Source organism: Danio aesculapii, chromosome 16 (genome assembly GCF_903798145.1).
Source record: "Danio aesculapii chromosome 16, fDanAes4.1, whole genome shotgun sequence".
NCBI classification, from domain to species: Eukaryota; Metazoa; Chordata; class Actinopteri; order Cypriniformes; family Danionidae; genus Danio; species Danio aesculapii.
In genome coordinates, this window is record NC_079450.1 from 10671019 (window position 1) to 10693744 (window position 22726).

The 22726-nt window shown below is 36.3% G+C and overlaps 2 protein-coding genes across 5 annotated transcripts in view; both read right to left on the reverse strand.

The window, feature by feature from the left end:
- Window positions 1-8800, reverse strand: part of otud7b (OTU deubiquitinase 7B) — a 60200-nt gene extending 51400 nt beyond the window's left edge. For 2 of the 4 annotated variants that reach the window (XM_056474948.1, XM_056474947.1), the window contains exon 1: window positions 8583-8800. The gene's annotated coding sequence lies outside the window, so the exon portion shown is untranslated. The remainder of the gene's footprint in view (window positions 1-8582) is intronic. The other 2 variants (XM_056474946.1, XM_056474945.1) reach the window with 1 other exon arrangement.
- An 849-nt stretch (window positions 8801-9649) lies between these two features.
- On the reverse strand, window positions 9650-16163 carry rbm8a (RNA binding motif protein 8A). The gene is made up of 6 exons (XM_056476256.1): window positions 16062-16163; window positions 15573-15632; window positions 15379-15456; window positions 13493-13629; window positions 10202-10338; window positions 9650-10046 (listed from the first exon to the last, which is right to left on the reverse strand). The coding sequence occupies exons 1-6, from the start codon at window positions 16126-16128 to the stop codon at window positions 10001-10003; spliced, it is 525 nt and encodes a 174-aa protein (XP_056332231.1). The 5' UTR covers window positions 16129-16163; the 3' UTR covers window positions 9650-10000.
- Between the last annotated feature and the right edge of the window lie 6563 nt (window positions 16164-22726).

Sequence of the window (22726 nt, forward strand, 5' to 3'; positions counted from 1 at the left end):
TTCCCCACGTTCACGTGGGTTTCCTCCAGGTGCACAGTCCAAAGAAATGCGGTACAGGTGAATTGAATCAGCTAAATTGTCCGTATTGTATGTGTGTGAATGGGTGTGTGGTTGTTTCCCAGTGATGGGTTGCAGCTGGAAGGGCATCCGCTGCATGAAACATATGCTGGATAAGTTGGCGGTTCATTTCGCTGTGGCGAACCCAGATTAATAAAGGGACTAAGCTGAAAAGAAAATGAATGAAAAACTCTTACAGTCTTATTGAAACTGTCAGAGTAACAGCTATGGCCATTCTAGTAGTTATGGTATTCATTCATTATTTTTTATTCGGCTTAGTCCCTGATTTGTCAGGGGTCGCAACAACAAACCAACTATTCCAGCATATGTTTTATGCAGCAGATGCTTTTCCAGCCGCAACCCAGTATGGGGAAAAACCTGTACAGTCTCGCATTCACACACCGCTCATACACTACAGCCAATTTATTTCATCCAATTCACCTACAGCGCATGTCTTTGGACTACGGAGGAAACCAGAGCACCCGGAGGAAACCCACACCAACATGAGGAGAACATGCAAACTCCACAATGAAATGCCAACTGGCCGAGCTGGGACTTAAACCAGCGACAGTGCCAACCACTGAGCCACCATGTCACCCTCAGAATTCTGGTAGTTCCAGTGTTGGTCACACAGTAAAAAAATAAAAATAAACAACAAGCATGCATATAGCGTTGCAAATTGACCCAACCCAAATAATGATTATTGAACAATTCCTGACTCCACTGATGAATTATGCTAGCGTGCTTATAGGCATGTTTTCATCATTAACACTCTCTAAACTGTTAAAACAAGCCAGGTTCAACAAGTAATGGAGCACAGTCCACCTCTGTTCTTCAGTTTCAGGTGTGCTGTAAATAGAGTATGACTCAGAGGAAAAAGCACTAAGATCGTGTAACTTTCAACCGGTTTACTGCAAATCATACATAAAACAACACACTATTCTAGGTATTCCACGTGGCCTTTGGTTTCCGAGTAAAACGTACAACATAGTGAAAGACAGTTTACATGCCGCTGTTTTCAACTGAAAACAGAAAGCTTTTGCATAAGTATCAGGCTTTTTATTTACACAATAGCAGCGTTGTGGTGGTTTGAAAATGTTAACTTTCTATAATGAGTCCAAATTATTTTCTCAAAGTAAATGACATACTTTTGTAAATATTTGTGTTTCTTGCGAATAATCATTTGTGTTTGGTTTAAAGACACAAACAAGCATTTAACAACCAAAGTAACAATTCTAGATTACACAACTGTATATTTGCAGATACGCAGTGTTTCTTTACAAAGTGACAATTACTGACCTGGATTGCATAACTGCATTTTCAGCTCTCTTTCTTTTAGATCCATGTAACCAGGAATAGTTTTGAAAACATTCAAATCTATATACGAATTTTTTTTTCAAAAATGCAAGAAAAAAAAAATATGTGTGTGTGTGTGTGTGTGTGTGTGTGTGTGTGTATGAGTTAGGGCGGCACAATATATTGTTTTGGCATCGATACTGCATTGTGCAAATCTGCAAGAGTCACATCGCAGAATATGTAATGTCAAATTGGGATTATAATTAACCATAAAACACAGTTCATAACACACAAGTTGTGGAGTCACGTTTAACTACACTGAAAAAAGTGTTGCATGCAAAACCGTTGCAAACAATTTATTTATGTTGAATTTAAACAAACAAATTAAATTGAGCAATGTTCAACTTAATTTGTTTGTTTAAATTCAGCCCAAATAAATTGTTTACAACCACTTAACGTAAAAAAATTTAGTCAATCCAAGGAATCATCTTTGAATAATTTTTTTCAGTGTTTAACTAATAGTGTGTTCTGTATGATTTCAAGCAAATTTAAACCATTTGGACTAGGGCTGTACGATTAATCGAAATTGAATCGCAATCGCCATTTGAAACGTTGCGATTAGTTAAATCGCAAGAGGCTGCAATATAAAATATATATATGTAAACAAAAATAAACAATAATATCTTCAAAATCAGTTTGCTATGCTTCAAATATCTGCGATGGTGTCGTGGGGCACGCAGACATGGTATCGGTTGTCATGAACTATGCCACATTATATGAGAAGAAACGATTGAATCTTGTGTCACGACGTCCATTTGTTGTTTATGACTACCCAAGACACCCTATGTCAAGGTAATCGCGTTGAAATCGTGTGATCTGTCGCAGAATTGTTGACAAGGCTTACAGATTATTGAGCTGAAGCTTGAATTAAATTAAAATCAGCGTGAAGCTTGAATTAAATCGTAGATCAAAATCGCAATATCGGTCAAAAATAAAAAAATTAATTAATTAAAAACATTTGCAATTAGATATTTTCCACAAATCGCACAGCCCTAATTTGGACGCAAGAAATTAACAATTTTGCAGCTTTAACAAACATTAATTGTGCTTATTTGTACAGTGAAGACTTTCCAGTGCTGTTTTGCATTTGATTATTGAATTTCTGTATCTCAATACTGCTAGCCTCCAGCGAAAACCATTTATTTCATTATTATATTTATTCTACTGATTTCCTCTGTGCTTTAATTCAGATTGTTTCGTCTATTTTTGTGGTTTTGTATATTTTATGCACCTACAAAATGATCGAATCAATGTTAAATCATGAAATAATAGTCATCTTGTGAAGTTATGCTCGTATTGCAGAAAAAACAAATAATGCAATGTCACTTTTTTTTCCAATATCGTGCAGCCCTGGTGCGAGTCTGTTTAGTACATTTAGTACATATTCACGCATAGTTGTTCGCATACGTGACCAACCCCCCGCCACATCCACAAACATGCAATAATTAGTCTAAGAATCACTATGAATTAAAATAAAAGCCTATTAAATGGATTACTTCACAATGACTAACAAACGATTTCAAGGTTAGCAGGACTATGTGACAATTAAAGCATTAGAAGATCTTGCTTTAAACATAAACCAAGAAGTTCGGGACAATGAAAAGCAGCTATAGAAATGCAGTTTAAACTGTTATGGGGTGTGACAGGTTTAACTCCAACTACACTGCATTTTTCTAATCGTATGATAATTGTTCATGCCGCTTTTAAGACTTTATACTAATCTAGAAAGTGCATGGTATATCTTTTTTTGAACTTCCAAGATGTGAAAAGAAAGTCAAGTAGAAAAGTACAACATATTACACCTCGACAAATGCTTAATTAACGCTAAAGAGAAAAGGAACGTGAATCTAGACAAATGCAATTATCAAACATGATGCTGATGTGTGGGTCTGTGTTTAAACTATGATGACTTATTGCTCCTATTATTCTCAAGGTCCACACAGGAGAAAAAAAACAAGCCTAAATCCCCAAGACTTTGTTTGCATGTCCTACTTTCATGTTTAGGGGTGGCTGCCTTCACTAAACAACAAGCTGACAAAAGAGCTTGTAAATACAGAGCTGAATAATTCAGGGCTGAGTGTAACCGTACCCACACATTGTAAGGATTCAAACCATGGCAGCAAGTGCCCACAGCTTTCATTTTAAGCGGGGTTTGGTAATGAGCACCCCACACTCTGATATCTGTCAAATTCCAACAGAAAAAGTGAAGAAGAAGAAAAAAGTAGGACAGTTAAATTCCTTACAATTTCATGTTCATGTTAGAAAAACTCTGCAGTTGAGCTGGGGCGGGTGCAGTCCCGCTGCAGAACATTTCAGCTGTCACTGAGTGGTTGCAGCAATATACACTATACAATATAAACACGGTATACTTTTCTTAGTATGTACTGGCCTGTATGTTCCCAGAGTAGTAGTTTTATACTTTACATTGACACAAGGGGTGTAATGGAACAACAAAATTATTTAGTACTAATCTAAAACATATACAGTTCTGTTTTAAACTCTGAATGTGTACACCTTATTTAGAAACGTCAAGTTTTGTATATATCAAAAAAAAATTCAAATCAATAATAATATTTATTGTCCACAGAATCTTGCTTAACTAGTTTGCATCCTATCGGACGAAAAACCTACAACTAGTTTGCAAAAGCAGGTTTCGAATAAAACTCGATGTAGTGCAAAAACGGTGCGTAATTCTTTTATTTTTTGGGTTAACTTACTTTGAGCCAAGGATTCCAAATATGTAATTTGTTTGAGTCTATGGCTAGCGCTTTAAGGCTGGTTTATACTTCTGCATCGAGAGATCGCCGTCACCTAGTTAGGGTTGGGTATCATTTGGGGTTATTTCGATATCGGTGCAAAATCGATACTTTTAAAACGGTACCAAAGCGGTGCCTGAACCGATACTTTTTAGCTACAAAATTATCTGACAAAATATATATATATATAAAATCATTATAATTGAACAATTTAAATGTATATTTAAAATAAGTTTAAAGTAAACATCAATTCATATTTTATATTTTTGAAAAGCTTTAATACATTCCTTTTGATCATTTGTTTGTTAGCATGAATTTAAGATTTGCATTATGCTATTACCATTACATTAGCTTACTACTAACCTGTGGAAAAGCTGTCACCAAAATCAGGGAACACCTTTTTCTGGGTTTGGGGCTTGTGACTACTTTTACATGGACATCAATGATCTAATGATTTACCTTAATCTGAATAAGACAATATTATGATTCAGGTGTTTACATGAGTTGCTTTTTGAATGTTACATTCATGATTCCAAGTTACATGTTATAGCACGTAGATCCAACAATGTCATTGCGTCACCAGTCTATAAACGTTTCCTCCTCAGTTTGTGTCTGTGGTCCTTTAAAATAATCAAAAATCACTGTTTACGTGGTCAACTCTTGATCAGAGTATTGTCTTAATAATATTAAAAGAGTATTGGTGTCCATGTAAACACTCACTGAAAGTGCCAGATGATGTCACAAGCTGTAGACAGTCCATTCCTCACCTTTAAGTTGATTGCATGACCCCTCACAGTTCATAATTTTGACATGTTTCCCCCCTACACGCAACTTTTTTAAAGCATCTGCTGCATGTTGGTGTTAGAATCCGTGCTTGTAAAATATAGCCATACTTTAGAATGCGTAGTTTAAGCAAATTAGATGAATGTGATCATGCCTGTTGATGGAGTCTCTCACCGCATGCGCCGTACTACGCACTTTGCCTTTTATAAGCAACAAAAACAAACGCCTGACATCCATATCCCTCAAAGCTGTTTAGAAATAAATATTTAGAGATGGTGTGACACAACGCGTACTTGTGTGCTTCCCCTTTGATGCACCCCTTGATGCTTCTTAAAGGCGTCACACACCGGATGCGCCGCTTAGAGCCGCGGCATGATGCACACTAGACAGTTGATAGTATAACACACCATATGCACACATTTGCATGTTATTGAAAATGAAACTATTCAGATGGCGCTCTGTGGCGTGGCAGAAATATGAACAGTGTCCTGACTCCTGAGTCATGGCTGGGCCCCACAGACAGCTGCCAACTTGTGAATTCTAAAATGCTTAGCGCGACCTGCTTTACGTTCTTGTCGCAGCACCAGTGGCACCGGAATCAGGCACCGAAATTCATATGCTGATTTGGTCCGGTGCATACCGGTTCCAAAGGTACCGGTGCCACAATGGCACTGGGTTTCTGTACCCAACCCTACCCATGGTGCCTGCCTTGCGTGTAGTCGTGCAACTATACTTCTGTGTGCTGTTTGTGTTGCTCTGCGATAAAACTTCCGAAACGCTTCTGAGTTTCTTTGTGAGTTTTTTGTTTTTTCTGAATGCTACCTTAATGTCCAAGTAGCTAAAACTTGCTTATTCAGAGGTGGGAACCAGCGGACGTGCAACAACTTTAATCATAAGCTAAACACAAAACAAAAGTTTCCATCTGGAGCTCCTTCATTGGACTCGACACTTGTAAACAATTGCTCTAACGGGTTCGCGGCTTTCAGCACTGCCCACAGTCATCACAGCTACCAATCACAAAGCTTGCGCTATGCGTCGGTGCGACATGCACTTACATTTTTTGAGAGGTGCTCATTAGCGTCGGCGACAGCCACGGTGAGGGCTATGCAACCACGTGAAGCCTGCGGCCATACGCATGTGCTTGATGCACCACCTATAGGCAGATTTGGCTGATTTGTGGTCGAGGATGTAGTGTACCAGAGTACTACCATCTGACCAAGTTTCAGCTCTCTAAGCCTCACGATTTGGTCTGACCAACACAAACTATGGCAGAATAATAACAAAAAATTTATCTTAACAATCTTCAGCTCTTCACCCCTAATAATTCTTAAATCACATGGCCAATCTTTTTGTCTGATTTATGAGTTGATGTGTGACTACTAAGCATAGTACTGTGCCCCTCCTATCCAATAACTTCAAGAAAATGTGTTTTGTTACTTTTGGATAATAAACAAAAGTCTCATCCGTCACATTCTGTGCTTTAAATAAAAGATAGGTTCATAATTTAAGCAATAAATACTGATATTTTCATGCTATAGGATGAGAGACTGCTATATATTTCTTATTTCATAAAACAGTGGAGATTGAGTGAACGCTTTATTTGGTGAATAATACCACTAAATAAACAAACATCCCACACCTCACGTAATCGCTATATCTGTTCCAAACGTTACTTCAAAACACGCACTAAGATGCATTTTTATGAACTACACTCAAAACAAATCAATTTTACTGCTTGGTCAAACTACTTGTTCCACAATTGTCAATTTTTTTGGGGGGACAACTGAATTTATGTTTGATCAACTTAAATTAGTAAAAAAACAAAAAACATCAAGTTAATCAATTTCTGTTGGACGACATGAAAGACTTGTGTGGAACCCAGCATTTGTCTTACAATGTATTACATCCCTAAACTGACCCCATCAATGTTATATAATTGTGACTATAAAAGTGTTTTTTCTGTACTCTCATTTGATGTCCAGGTCCTGTGGTTTATCAACTGTTGGTTTAAACGCTCTAACAAAGAAAGGCCTGCTTATTTGAATATTTTATCAGTCAACTGCACGACATGTGATGTCAAAACACAACCACTTCATGTCAATTAAAACTAAAGTTGCAGGCTTATGATGCAAATTTCTTAACAGCGCTGTTCCTTTATATTTATGTCTACAAATAATCTATCTTAATACACTAACATAGATCATTTCACTGTGGTGATGTCACTGGCCCATGAACATTTCCTCCTTGTTGTCAAAGTATTTCGTAACTATAACAAGAGGTAATTTAATCTTATTTTAATATTAAAAGAGCTACCATAACATTATTTATATATATGTGGACATTTTGGGATTTTTGGAAGCTTTGGAAGTTACAACTGTAATACAGGAAATATGTTAGGACAATTGTTATTGTTTACATCGCTCAAAATTGTCTATATCTTCAAATAATAGTAATATCATAAAGCAGATATGTTAATTAGTAAATATTACTGTGTATGTACACCTTCGACACAATATACATTCATTCATCTAGCTAAAACTGCACAAAAAATCTAATTACAGTAGAGAGAGATAGATTCTTCTTCTGAATAAATATATTTGTAATATATTTTGGAAGTGTATGATATTTAGCTCAACAATAACAGACAGATAAATAACACACTTACACATAGAGGTAAAGTTAGATTTATATTAGGATATTCAGACATTCTCCTTAATAATATCATTTCAGAGAAGTATTCTTCGCAAATTCTACATACTGAAATCATATTAGCAGCCAATGACTATCAAATTAGACAGTGATCATATTGATTTGAGGTCATACTTGCATGCTAATTCTGCCCGAATATTCAAATTAGCGTTGTAAACAATCCAGACAATAAATGAACTAATGAGCGAATATAAAACCAACTTTACCTCAATCTCTTGCACACACTGTATTCAATATTAGGTTACAACCTATAAAACAGATGCTAATTAAATATGATGCACTGGTCCGCACATACAATACATAACACACAGGCATGACAACGAAATACCAGTTAGGCATGAAGGGTCACAGGCATGAAAGAAGTGACATGCTAGCAGTTGATAGCCATTTAAACGCATTTAAGTTCTTATTCTCTCACCATTTAAGACTGCACACTTAGTCCTTCTCGAGAACTGTCATTGCTTGACCAGTTAGTTAGCAGCTCGGCTAGCGGACAGTGCGAGTGTCTCCCAAAGTTGCTGAGGTACAAATGTTGCGTTAGCTCAATTACTGATGACCAACTGTTCTCGTGCACAATTTAGAGCGATTGAGGAGACTTGTAATAAACTTTTATGGCTTGTAGACTGCTAGTTTATCTAGTTTCATCAGTTAAAGAAACGTCAGCCGTGGTCCCCTCGGAGTGTCCAGCCTAAAACATGACCTAACGGCCAACTTTCCTTTATTAACGCTCTACTTTCACACAGTTTTTCAACACAAAACGTATAAACTCGAACAAAACTCTTGATGTAGATGAAATAACAGACACTTTGTTTTCATCACAGACACTCAGCGGCTGGGGAAAATCGACCCGGTTCCGTTACAAAACGCTCGTGAGGGGTTTTCAGGCTCGCGGAGCTAAAGCTAATGCAGTTGCGCGCTTACCTCGAGCGGCCTCGCTGAATTTCTCTCTCATTTCCTCCCACTCTTGGCTTTTCGTTCGCAGAAAATACTTCCTCTGGGGTTGTGTGCTATTGTTGTGTTATGTAAATATCAAAGAAACGTCTTGCTTTTAGTCTTTTAAAGACTTGACGACTAAGTACATTCTTACTCCCACAACAACAACGTCAAGGCGATACAAATCCGCCCATCTAAGGAAACTCAACCAGCCGTGTCAGCCAATCATCGAGCGAGTTGAGTTCGACAGACATAGACGTGAGCCAATGACAGTAGGAGTTTCCTTATTAGCTCCGCCTTTGGGCTGTAAATGGCAAATGTGAGGAGAGAGTGGGATCTCAGCATTCCACGCTGGTTGGTTAGCCACATTGTACTGGTTGGGCATCGGTTAGAAGAGCCTATGAAAGAAATACGGACCTGAGTGACAGTGACAAAGCAATAAGCACCAATTTTATTTAAGAGGACCGGCTTAGTCACGATGTAATTTGCTGATACTGAAAAAACGTCATCAGCATCTTGTCTGGTTAATTCCACATGCTCCCCCAGCATGATCTCATAGGTTATTTTTGCTATGAGATAAGCAAGCATTTCTGTGCAAATCAAGCGGTCTAAAAACATTTAACAGAGATATGGCATTATTCATGAATAAAAGCTCTATCAATAACTCATTTAATCACTTTTTAATCAATACACCAAATTTTATGTAATGAACATTATCAGCTACTGATAATAATACCTTATATTTTTAACCAAAATCCTAATCAATTAATTCGTATTTTTTTCAATTAGAAGATCATTTAATATTTGTTCAGAAAAAGCAAAGAGCATATTTGGTGATAGACAACATTTTGAACTTAAATTAGACAAAAATATTTACATCTACTGCTAAAATTTGCACCAAAGTTGAAAACACCTCAGAAGAAACATCATTTCACGCAGTTTGAAAATACGAGCTATACATTCATATACTTTATCACTGCATATATTTAAGTAAATTATAAGTAAAACCTATTGAGAAAAAAAGTGCTTAAATGAAAAAGCAAGACACCAACATATTAACCCAAATTAATTTATTGGAAATATACAGATCACTACTCACAACAATGAGTTTCAATGAGTGAATAAAATGTCAATCCACACACATTTTAACGTGAACTTCCACTTTGTACAAAAAAAAGTAAATAAAATGGTGTTGAAAATACCAACAGGTTCAACATGTTTCAGCATCATCTCTGCTTTTTTAACAAAATGACGCCAGACAGCTGCTGAATAACTAACAATTACAAGGAAAAACACCACTAAAACCATTTAAAGAGATACACACACTTCAATCTGACTCCAAACTGTGTTGAAAAATCATCCCACAGTGGCTGGGAAACAGACACTGGAGGCAAACAGGGGTAAAATCAGCGTCGCCGTCTGTCAGGACTCCTGCTGCGCCTCCTTCCACCCCTAGAGAAAAACACAGCAGTCCATCAGTCATGTTGTATTACGGCCTGTATCATTACCAAATCCAATAGAAGACAAATCTCCAGTACAAATGAAGTTTGCGAGTGAAAAGGCCTGAGTATATAAATCCAGTTTAACAAGATAAGAAACGGACTCACCTCCTCTTGCTCTTCGGGGGTCCCCTTACAAAGCACCAGTCAACACTGATTGGTTGTCCCATAAGTTCTTGGCCATTCAGACCCTCCATTGCAGCCTGGGCTTCTTTGTAGGTCTCGTACTCCACCAGTGCATAGCCCTGTTGGGGAAAAAAATAAAGTTTTATTAAGTTAAATTTATTCACAATATACATTCACAGCTTCAAATAAAATACCACAACCTAGATAGATAGATAGATAGATAGATAGATAGATAGATAGATAGATAGATAGATAGATAGATAATACAAAGAACCTGGAAATAAAGTGAATGTTTTAAACAACGCAAGAAATGGGGTAACTGGTTTTAGAATGGTCTCATGTCTTAAAACAGCCAAACTAAACATTTTATGCTTGCTAAAATTATAGCAAAACAACATCAACAGATATGAGTGACAGCACATGAGAAAATCATTAGGAAAAAATTAAAAGTAGTTCTTTTGCAGTGACCTACTCTACAATATTAGCTTGTACATTATTAAAACAAAAAGATATTATAAACAAAACATACTTCTAATGTACAATCAAACTAGGGTTGGGCGATGTCAGCCAATTTGGCATTGTATGATGTCTAAAGTAAAACGTCGCGATGGACGATGGCATCGTCGTAGTAGACAGCGGTGAATTAATAATTTATAAATAATTCATAATGAATTAATTATTTGTAGCCCACCGTTTTAACTACCTGACCCGCATGGTCCTTGTTTTACCCATAACCAAATCATAAATAAAGTGGCACACAAATTACCACCAGTCAATCACTTTTTCCGCAGGACTCATGAATAGGCAGAGTGATCTGTGTTGTTATAATGGCATCGACAAACTTGGTTGTTAAAAAGGTGCACAACCAACAGGAACCAACCAACAGTCTCTGAGGTTTTCACTAAAATTACTAAGTACACGCGTGAAAGTGAAAGATTGTGTACTGTCCCACTGTGACACGTTATCTGATAGATTTAAAAGACCGAAGAGTCGTTAAATAGAGACAAGATTAATTAAATATCACATTTAACAACTACAGTGAGACGCGATGCAGCAGTACATCCTTGATAACCTGCCCGACGTGCTCTGCCCTCTGGAGTTTTGTGCTCAAAGCACCAGCTGACTGCGGAGCTCAGATGTGCGCAAATGCTGCAGCATGACTGTGTGTGTTTGGTCACATGATGTGCGTTTTCACAAACTAAGATGTATTAGTGTAAACAGGGCCTAAGTGTGTATTTTTCGTGAGTGGGTTGCTGCTGTGACAGGGCAGGGCGGAGAATCACAATGAGCCGGCACCGTGATGTCTACAGGCCCATGCCTATTCAAGAGTATATCTATTTTTAATGCAACATGATTAGATTTCTTTGATACAAGTTTTGAATAATCAATACCTAATCTGACATGTAAGCAATGCAGACAGAATTAGCTTTCTCTAGTTTATATGAAGATTTTAAAGCAAAAACCTAAGATGGACATCTCTGGACAAACAAAGCTGAACTAATGTTCTAATGAGAAATATCAGTAGGCTTCAGTATAAGAAACAGCAAGATAATCATTTGAAACAACATCAAAACACAGTCAAGTCAAACTCTGTTCCGTATAACACCACCATCTGCTGGACAAAATTGAGAACATGCACAATTATCTGTCTCATCAATTCCTCTACATAAGAAAAAAAAGATTTTCCAGCAAGGGAAAATCTACAACCACTCAAAAGAGAGTTACTGCAAAAGTTTCCACTTGTCATATGTAAGAACTTTTGTCCCCTCCTAAAGCAAAATATATATTTTTATATCCACAAACACACATAGTACACAAGTCTTTTTTTACTCAAACTATCCGTACATTCACTGACTTTATTAGGTACACCCGTCCAACTGCTCATTAACGCATATTTTAATCAGCCAATCACAGCAACTTAATGCATTTAGACATGTGCTGGCTCCTAATTCGCATACTTATACTAGGCCCTAAAAGTATGTACTTTTTTGTGAAGGAAAAGTGTATACTTTTGAGCATGCAACAGAAGAGTATGCACGTTTTGGGACATACTACTTCCTCTTTAACAGATTGTCGTGTTGCTTAGTTATGAGCCCTGTCAATCATCCACATTTCTGCCGTATTTAATTTCCTACCTTATTGGAGAAGCAGCAGCAAGTTAATCTGCCATTCATGAGTCTTTCATGCTTTGGATAATTCTGCATTCAGACGTTCAGAAGTCCAAACGAAGTCTTTATATAAGGTCAGTATTGTTGTTGCAGATGAAATATTACACAGATAATGCGATTTAAATATTTTCCAGTTGGCTCAATATTGACTAACAGTCATTCAAACATCTTTACCGAAGCCTCTCTACTTGACGTTTGGTCTCGCGCTTCAGTCATGTTTGTAGTTTTACATTTTTCACAGACGTTTGTAGTTTGTGTCCAATGCACAATGTATTGTGGACAATATCAGCAGTTAGAGTATGGACGCTTCTACACTTAAATTTTTTACCGGAAACAGCAAACCATTCGTAAACTTCTGGCATACTCTTTTCAACATACTATGGTTTGGGACATACTAATTCTATTTTCAAATATTATTTAGGACAGATGGCATGCGGATTTGGACGCAGCAATGGTCAAGACCAGGGGTGGGCAAACTCGGTCCTGGAGGGCCGGTGTCCTGCACAGTTTAGCTCCAACTCTAATCAAACACACCTGCTTATGGATTTCTAGTGATCTTAAAGACACTGATTAGCTTGTTCAGGTGTGTTTGATTAGTGTTGGAGCTAAACTGTGCAGGACACCGGCCCTCCAGGACTGAGTTTGCCCACCCCTGGTCAAGACGATCTGCTGCAGTTCAAACAGAGGGGGAAGAAAGGTGGGGAAGAAAGGTGATTTAAGTGGGGAAGAAAGGTGATTTAAGTGACTTTGAACGTGGCATGATTGGTGGTGTCAGATGGGCTGGTCTGAGTATTTCAGAAACTGCTGATCTACCGGGATTCACGCACAACAGTCACCAGATCTTATTTCAATAGAGCACCTTTGGGATGTGGTGGAACAGGAGATTAACATCATGGATGTGCAGCCAACAAATCTGCAGCAACTGTGTGATGCTGTCATGTCAATATGGACCAAAATCTCTGAGGAATATTTCAAGTACCTTGTTGAATCTATACCACGAAGGATTAAGGCAGTTCTGAAGGCAAAAAGAGGTCCAACCCGGTACTAGTAAAGTGGCTAATGAGTGTATATTCTACTGCACTAAAAAAGTAAAAAGGAATCTAACCTTAAGGTAACCGGTTCTTCTGTCCAAATTTAAATGCAAGTTCTTGATTTCTCCAAACTCAGCAAACTTGTCATGGACATCCTCTTCTGTTGCCTCCTCGTGAACACCGGTCACAAACAGAATCCATCCTTCAACAGCTGAAATCACATCAAAACAAGTTAAAATTGTTCAAATGCAACAATATCTATCTTCCAGAAAACTATCCATTTATCCCCATCACTAAGGCCAGAATCTGACAATTTCTTTTAAAGCCAAGAGCAGAAAACATAAAATTTTAACTTGTTTTGGTACGCAAGCGCAACACTGCAGATCAAATCCACAGTGGGTCTCTCTAACAGAACATCAACTAAAAGTTATTAAAACCTTATCTTAAAATGTGCATGGATGGAAACATTACTAATGTTTTGGCAGTCTATAGTAAACTACTAATTAATGTTATTTTTTCCCCATGCACAACTAATTACAGTACGCAAAATATGCAGGTGTCATCTGGTTCTGTGACATTGTTTACATTCTGCTCTTCAACATGGCCAACTAATGACATGTTGCATGTATGCTCATATATGAGCATGTGCTACACTAGATCCTTCTTGTTTGAGTCATGTCATGACATTTCTAATCAATGGCAATCATACCAAATAAAAATGCCAACACAGGGTTTAGAAAACTACAGCGTGAAAATGTAAAGCAGGGCATATGAGAACCCAGGATTATTTGTAAACCCCAAATATATTTAAAGTAACGCACCGGGATTCCATTCTTTCATAAACAGTAGATTCAAGGACTTTTTAAAGCACCATTATTATCAAATCAAGCACCTTTGAAATTCACACCGCCAGCATATGTAGCACCATAAAAGTCCTTGCACTTAATATTTACATTAAAATGTTGAGAGTGATGACAATGTTTTGAATGTATCATTTAAAAAAAAATAAAAATTCTAATACTTTATTATAATAGGTTGAATTCAATATTGCCGGTGATATTCAAATGCAGTTTCTGAAATATTTATAAAATTTGCATCATTTGTCAGTTCTTGTACAAGATTTAAATTGAAGATTTTAAAAGAAGAATTTCTCATTGTTTTTTCATTGTTTGTTTTTTTTAGTTGTTGAATACCACCGTGAACTAGTTTTATTTAAAAATTTAATTCAAACACCTTCAAAGACCCCTGTCCTGAAATTCATATGTCTGAAATTGAAGTACTTTCAAGAAGCGCGAGTACTCTGAATGTGAAACACGATACAAGACAAGCTAGTGTTTTTAAGAGGGCTGATTGATTAATCGAATATCGACATTCAGAACTTATAATCGGTCAAATTTTTCCAGGTCAATTTTTCAATTATTTTCCCAACCATTTGACGAGTCAAGTGACCCCGCTTTGTCATGGCTAATTTATACTTATTATATTATGCTTTATACGTACTATATTATTCTTATATTATAATTCTGCCAAGCATACGCTTATGGTCTGGCGCAGCCTTCACATACCTGCACACCTCTCAAAAAAAATTTCATTACACTTTACAATGACACATAGCGGAGAGCAGCGTTTTAGACAATGTGTGTTTTAATTTCAGTTGTTCAGCTTTGGTGTTTAGTAAATAATAGTATAGTGTGTGTTTACTTTTATTTTCTAATCAAGTAATGCAGCCTTCATTGAAAGATCTCTCGCTTGAAGTATGTGAGAATATTTACTGTACAAAACTTGTGGGTGAACTATGAGGGCAAAAACATACACAAAATAACCATTCATTAATCATAATCGAGTTAAAAATGTTCAATTAACCGAGATTTTGATTTTAGGCCTAAATCGCCCAGTCCTAGTTTAAAAATATCTCATAGGTTTTTCCAAGTCTAATAACAAAGTACATTATAAATCTTACATCTCTGTGGTCCAGGCTCATCTCCATCCTGTTCTACTGTGTCATAATCCTCTCGGACTCTAGATCTGGCTCCTTCCTCTGTGAAATAAAGCAGCAAACATTATAAGCACATGATGCACGAAGATGATAATTTACAAACACACACACACACACACACACACACACACACACACACACACACACACGCAACTTACCAGACCCAAAACCACGACCTTTCCTCTTCTTGGCTTTCTCTTTTAACTTGTGAATGCTCTCTGAAAGAAAAAGAAAAACAAACATTGTTAAAGTTCATGCTAACCTGTTACCAAACACAGTGATGGTACATTTTACAGACATGATAAATTATTGATTAGAAACTAAGAGAACATTCTTTAAACACGACTCCAACATAGTATTAATTTCCCCCAAAGTTTTGTATCTAAATCTCTATTGTTTGTGGTCTTAAAACGATCATTGGCTGTCAATTACACTATACTGTAGCCAGAAAACAAAAACAAAGCTGAATCACTACAACGCGCGACTGGTTTGAATCAGCTAACTGTTAGCATGCGCGCTAAGAGGACTAGGCCCGCCAGAAGAAAACAAGAGTATTGCACACATTCACCACTAGCATTCTTCTGATATCAAATATAATCACATAAATAAACATCTGTGCAACAAGTAAGTGTATATAAACATTGTACCATCGCCATCCTCGTCCATAGGAAAGTCTTCGCCTCCCGCTTCATGAAGATCTAGTACGTCCGCCATGATGCTGCCTGTGAGTGAGAAGTGAGTGAGCGGCTGTGAGCATGCGCAGAACTGAACACTCAATGCGACACTGCGTCACATTCAAATGCTGGTCAAAAACTTCGCCGTCTGCTGTTGTGGAGGTGTAAAAGGAGGATACTCCGTTTTTCATTTATTTACTTTTATTAATTTATTTATTAACGACCAGTGTTGGCGAAAGTTACTTTAGAAAGTAATGCATTGTAATATTGAGTTACTCAAGTTGCGTTACTTAGTTACTTTTTATGGTAAGTAATGCATTACGTTACTTTTGAGTTACCTTTGTGTTACTTTTTATGACTTGGCTGGGGCTTGATCTCTTTCAGAACTTTTTCTTCCGGTTCTTTTTTCATAAAAAAAAAACAGAGCAATTAACAGCTTACTGTATAACCTTCATAAACCTTTAAAAAACACATTAAAATTAATGATAATGTTATCTTTGGAGAACTTCCTGACCTCAGAGCTATACATGCCGCATATACAGATTAATGAAAGTTGTTACTTTTGCACTTTTCGTCTTATTAAAACATAAAATCACTGTCCATTCAGATAATCCTCTTTTCTTTTTCTTCCATGTGTTTTAAAAGAATGAGAATATTTCTATTGCAGAAATGTACGGCTCTGCCATCTTCCCTTTCGGCTGTTTCTGCATTCTCTCATTGCGTGTGAGACTTCACGCGACTACAATCATTTTAATTCAGCAATTTATTTTTTAAAAGCCAATTAACTAAGCTAAAAGTGACTCACATTACATTATTTTAATAGCAACTCAGATATTATTACTTAATTTTTAAAAGCAATGCAATGCTAAGCAATGCTTTAAAAATTTTACTTTAAAAGTTACTTTACTTGTTACTAAGAAATGTAATATTATTACGTTACTTACGTACTTGTAATGCGTTACCCCCAACACTGTTAACGACGTACAGAACAATGCTAGGGGTGTACATAAACAAGATGTGCAAAGCATAACAGAGTTATGTATAAGTACATAGACTTAATAGGTAAAACAAAGTGAAAAATCAAATAATAAAAAACAAAATACAAATTTTACAGATAATGCTAGCTAGGCCTTGCTAACTCACAATAACTTAAATGTGTCAAGCAAATACACAGTTTTTACAGCTTTGTTTTGATTGTACTTTCCTTAATGGAATTTTTATAAATATCTAGTTCTGAATCTACAAAGATGATATGAAACTTAGTAAGTATAATCAAAAGATTGACAACATAAGCTTCATTCTCAACTTTTTTCATTCATTCATTGTCTTTTCGGCTTATTCCCTTCATTATTCAGGGGTCGTAACAGCGGAATGAACCGCCAACTTATCCAGCTTATCCATATGTTTTAAGCAGCGGATGCCCTTTCAGCCACAACCCAACACAGGGATACACTACGGCCTATTTAGTTGATATAATTCACCTGTACTGCATGTCTTTGGACTGTAGGGGAAACCAGAGCACACAGAGGAAACCCACGCCAACATGGGGAGAACATGCAAACTCCATACATGGAACACCAACTGACCAAGCTGGGACTCGAACCAGCGACCTCCTTGCTGTGAGGCGATCATGCTACCCACTGCGCCACCCATTTTCAACAACTTATCATAGTTAAAAAGCAAACAACAAAAATGACACATTCATACAGTAAAATATTGACTGCACTTTATCATTTATGAATTTAGATATCTTCCACCATAAACCTTTTGTATAGTGAGAGTGCCAGAAAATACGAGGTTCTGTTTTTGAGTATAATGATAATTTTTTTGCAACTCGATGTCATTGAGGTAAAGCTGGTTTTATATTCGTACTTTTAGGCATTCTCCTTGTTCATAGTTTAGTCACATCCCATTTAGACCACTGTAATTCTCTTCTGTTTGGCCTCCCTAATAAAACTCTTCATAAATTACAACTGGTACAAAATGCTGCAGGCCGTAATATCACAAAACCCCCTCTATCTGTCACATCACACCCATTCTACAACAGCTCCACTGGCTTCCATCTCTTTCAGAATTAATTATAAAACACTTCTCCTCACTTTTAAAGCCATCTTGCTCCTCCATACCTTACTAATCTTGTTCATATCGCCACACCTTCTCGAACACTCAGGTCTTCTTCTTCCATTCACCTCACTGTTCCCTCTGTCCGCCTTGTCACCATGGGGAGCTGATCCTTCAGCTACTCTGCTCCTCAGCTTTGGAATTCACTTCCTCCTAATCTCTGTAATTTAGACTCTCTTTCACAATTTAAATCCAAACTCAAAACACATCTGTTTAGAACAGCTTATTCTCTTTAACCTGACTGCATTTTTTAAAATTTGTATTGTATTCTATTGTCTTTTATTGTGTTTTTATTTGAGCTGATTCTAGCTGTCTAGTACGGTGACCTTGAGTGTCAAGAAAGGCATCTTAAAATGCATTATTATTATTTTTATTATTAATATTATTAATGATATCTTTTTAGAAAAGTATTTTTGCAAATTCTAAATAGGGAATCATATTATCAGCCAATGACTATCAAAGTACAAAATTGTTCATTCATTCATTCATTTTCCTTCGGCTTAGTCCTTTTTTGTCAGGGGTCACCACAACGGAATGAACCGCCAACTAATTCAGCATATATTTTACGCAGTGGATGCCCTTCCAGCCACAACCCAGTACTGGGAAACATACATACACTATCACATTCACACACACACACACTCACACTCATACACTACGGCCTATTTAGTTTATATAATTCACCTGTACTGCATGTCTTTGGAATGTAGGGGAAACTGAAGCATACGGAGGAAACCAACGCCAACACGGGGAGAACATTCAAACTCCACACAGAAACGCCAACTGATGCAGCTGGGGCTCGAACCAGCGACCTTCTTGCTGTGAGGTGACAGTGCTAACCACTGAGCCACTGTGCCACCCCAACATCGTTCATAATCAATTAAATAATGCTAATGTTGTTTTGAAGTCATACTTGCATGCGATTTCAGACAGAATATTCAAGCAACATAGCGTGGTAAACAATTTAGGGAGCATGTCACAAGTTGTCACGTTCAAAAATGAACGAATGTGTGAATATAAAACTAACTTTACCTCAATCTTGATGTACATAAAAAAATCTAGAATCTAGAGGAGCTATGTTTATAGAGCAAGATTTCACTCTTCAGCTGTATCAGTATAGAAAATGTATATTTACCTATATAGGTTTTCACCAAATAATAATATTCATTAATTTTCCTTTGGCTTAGTCCCCTTTGTTCATCAGGGGTCGCCACAGTGCATATGTTTTACACAGCGGATGCCCTTCCAGCTGCAACCCAGTACTGGGAAACACCCATACACTCTCACATGCACACACATACACTACAGCCAATTTAGTTTATCCAATTCACCTATAGCGCATGTGTTTGGACTGTGGGGGAAACCAGGGCACCCAGAGGAAACCCACGCCAACACGGGGAGAACATGCAAACTTCACACAGAAATGACAACTGGCACAGCGACCTTATTGCTGTGAGGCGACAGTGCTAACCACTGAGCCACTGTGTCGCCTGATGATAATAATAATAATAATAATAATAATAATAATAATAATAATAATAATAATAATAATAATAATAATAATAATAATTATGTGATATAATTCAACTACTTGTAAATGAATGAACTGCTTAAAGGGATAGTTCACCCAAAACTAAAATATTTTTTCACTTGTCACAAACCTGTTTGACTTTCTTCTATTAAACAAAAAGAAGATATTTTGAAGAATGTTGGAAAGCAGCAATAACTGACTATTCCAATGATGTCAGTTTCTAACATTCTTCAAAATATCTTATTTTATGATTAAAAAAGCCCTCATGAAAGTTTGGAATCACTTGAGGGTCAGTAAACAGTGAGTAAATGTAAATGCTGGATGAACTGTCCATCAAAGTGTAAAGTTCAGTACTTGTTTTAAGCGTTGAACTCTAATAATCCCTTAATTAGTCAAACTGGTACAAGATAACCAAGAATCCCTGACTGTAGATGTTCCTCGATCCACAGATAAAGCCAATCAGTTTGTGATTGAAAAGCTGAGCTGGTCGAGCTGACGTGCAAACCAAACATATGAGAGAAAAGGACTAGTTCAGCAGGTAAAAAAACAACATGGGTTTGGGTTAAAGAATAAAAGAAAGAAAGTTGTGCTGATTGCTTGTCATTAGCCTATATTTCTTCATACATAAGCCTAAATTGTTAAACAAATGGGCTACAGATTTCTTTATTTTTATTTATTTAGTCTGGCCAGACTCCATTTAAATGCCATACACCCTAAATATGAATATAAGTACTTCTCAGTTATAAAATTTAAATGATTATATATACATATACACACACACACCGGCCACTTTATTAGGTACACTTTACTAGTATAGGGTTGGACCCACTTTTGCCTTCAGAACTGTCTTAATCCTTCGTGGTATAGATTCAACAAGGTGCTGGAAATATTCCTCGGAGATTTTGGTCCATATTGACATGATAGCATCACGCAGTTGCTGCAGATTTGTCGACTGCACATCCATGATGTTAATCTCCCGTTCCACCACATCCCAAAGGTGCTCTATTGGATTGAGCTCTGGTGACTGTGGAGGTCATTTCAGTACAGTGAACTCATTGTCATGTTCAAGAAACCAGTCTGAGATGATTCACACTTTATGACATGAAGCATTATCCTGCTGAAAGTAACCATCAGAAGATATGTTCACTGTGGTCATAAAGGGATGGACATGGTCACAACAATACTCAGGTAGGCTAAGGCATTGACACGATGCTCAGTTGGTACAAATGGGCCCAAAGTGTGCCAAGAAAATATTCCACCACATCAATACACCACCACCACCAGCCTGATGCCAAATTCTGACCCAACCATCCGAATGTTGCAGCAGAAATCGAGATTCATCAGACATGGCAACGTTTTTCCAATCTTCTATTGCCCAATTTTGGTGAGCCTGTGTGAATTGTAGCCTCAGTTTCCTGTTCTTAGCTGACATATATATAAAATATCCCTTTAAGCACTATTTTTTCGATAGTCTATGAATATATATATATATATATATATATATATATATATATATATATATATATATATATATACAGTATATACAGTTGAAGTCAGAATTATTAGTCAGAATTAAAAAAAAAATTCTTTTTAAAATATACAACAAATGATGTTTAACAGAGCAAGGAAATTTTCACAGTATGTCTGATAAATAAAGTTTTCAATTTTTTACAAACCATTTTAAGGTCAAAATTATTAGCCCCCTTAAGCTATATATTTTTTCAATAGTCTTTAGAACAAACCATTGTTATACAATAACAAGTCACTTTAAGCTGTATAGAAGTGTCTTGAAAAATATCTAGTCAAATATTATTTACTGTCATCATGGCAAAGATAAAATAAATCAGTTATAAGAAATTAGTTATTAAAACTATTATGTTTAGAAATGTGTTGAAAAAATCTGCTCTCCGTTAAACAGAAATGGGGGGGGGGAACTAATAATTCAGGGGGGTTATTTATGTATATGTATAAATATACATTCTTGCACAAAGATCCCACTAATTGAGTGACAAACTAAATTACAAACGTGTAAAACATATATCAGAAAAATTTCTTTTTTACATTACAGTATTATATTTTATATAAGTTTGTCCTTTTGTATATTCACTTATTTCTGCTTAATTCAGTACTGTATTGTTAGATGTATAATTTATTTAATAAATACATTTAGCTTAATCAAATATATTTATAACTTCATATAATTTCATGTCTTTTTCATTTAATTAATTACATATTTTAGTTAGTTTTAGTTCTCAAACCAACTCCTAACCCAAAAAGCCCTGATAAATCAAACAGATGTTATAATAAATATGATATAAATTATTTTTATTTATATTTATTATAATAAAAAATAGTAATTATTTATGTTCAACTCTCATTGTATTAATACATCAAATTCTCCTTTGTTACTAGATGCTGCAGCACAGTATAAAAATAGATTAATCATATACTCCACAGTAAATCTTAATACATGCTGAAACTGTCAAGATTAGATAAGTATGCACTGTACACATGCATACTTACTAAATTTACAGTATGAAATAAATGATTCCTCATGAAAACAATAGGTTGTATTATTGTTATTTTATTTATTTGACCTCATTGTTTAAATACACCAAATTCACCTTCATTATTAGATGCTTAAGCCCAGTAAATAAGTATAAAATAAATAAATTATACCAATACTTAGCAGTAAATCCTAATACATGCTGAAACCATCAAGATTACATGAGTGCACACCCTATTTACAGTATGAAACAAATGATTCCCTAAAAACAATTGGCTGGATTGATATTATTTTATTTATTTGATGCTGAATATGTAACCTTATATAAAACTGATGTAACATACTATATTGTAACAGCCCAATGTGGCGTTTGAGCTCAAAGACTAAAAGAGATTACTGCTGAACTTTGATTGAATCACTTCAGCGTCAGCCTATAGAGGTTCAGTGTGTGTAGATGATTTCATCAGGACAGATCACCCT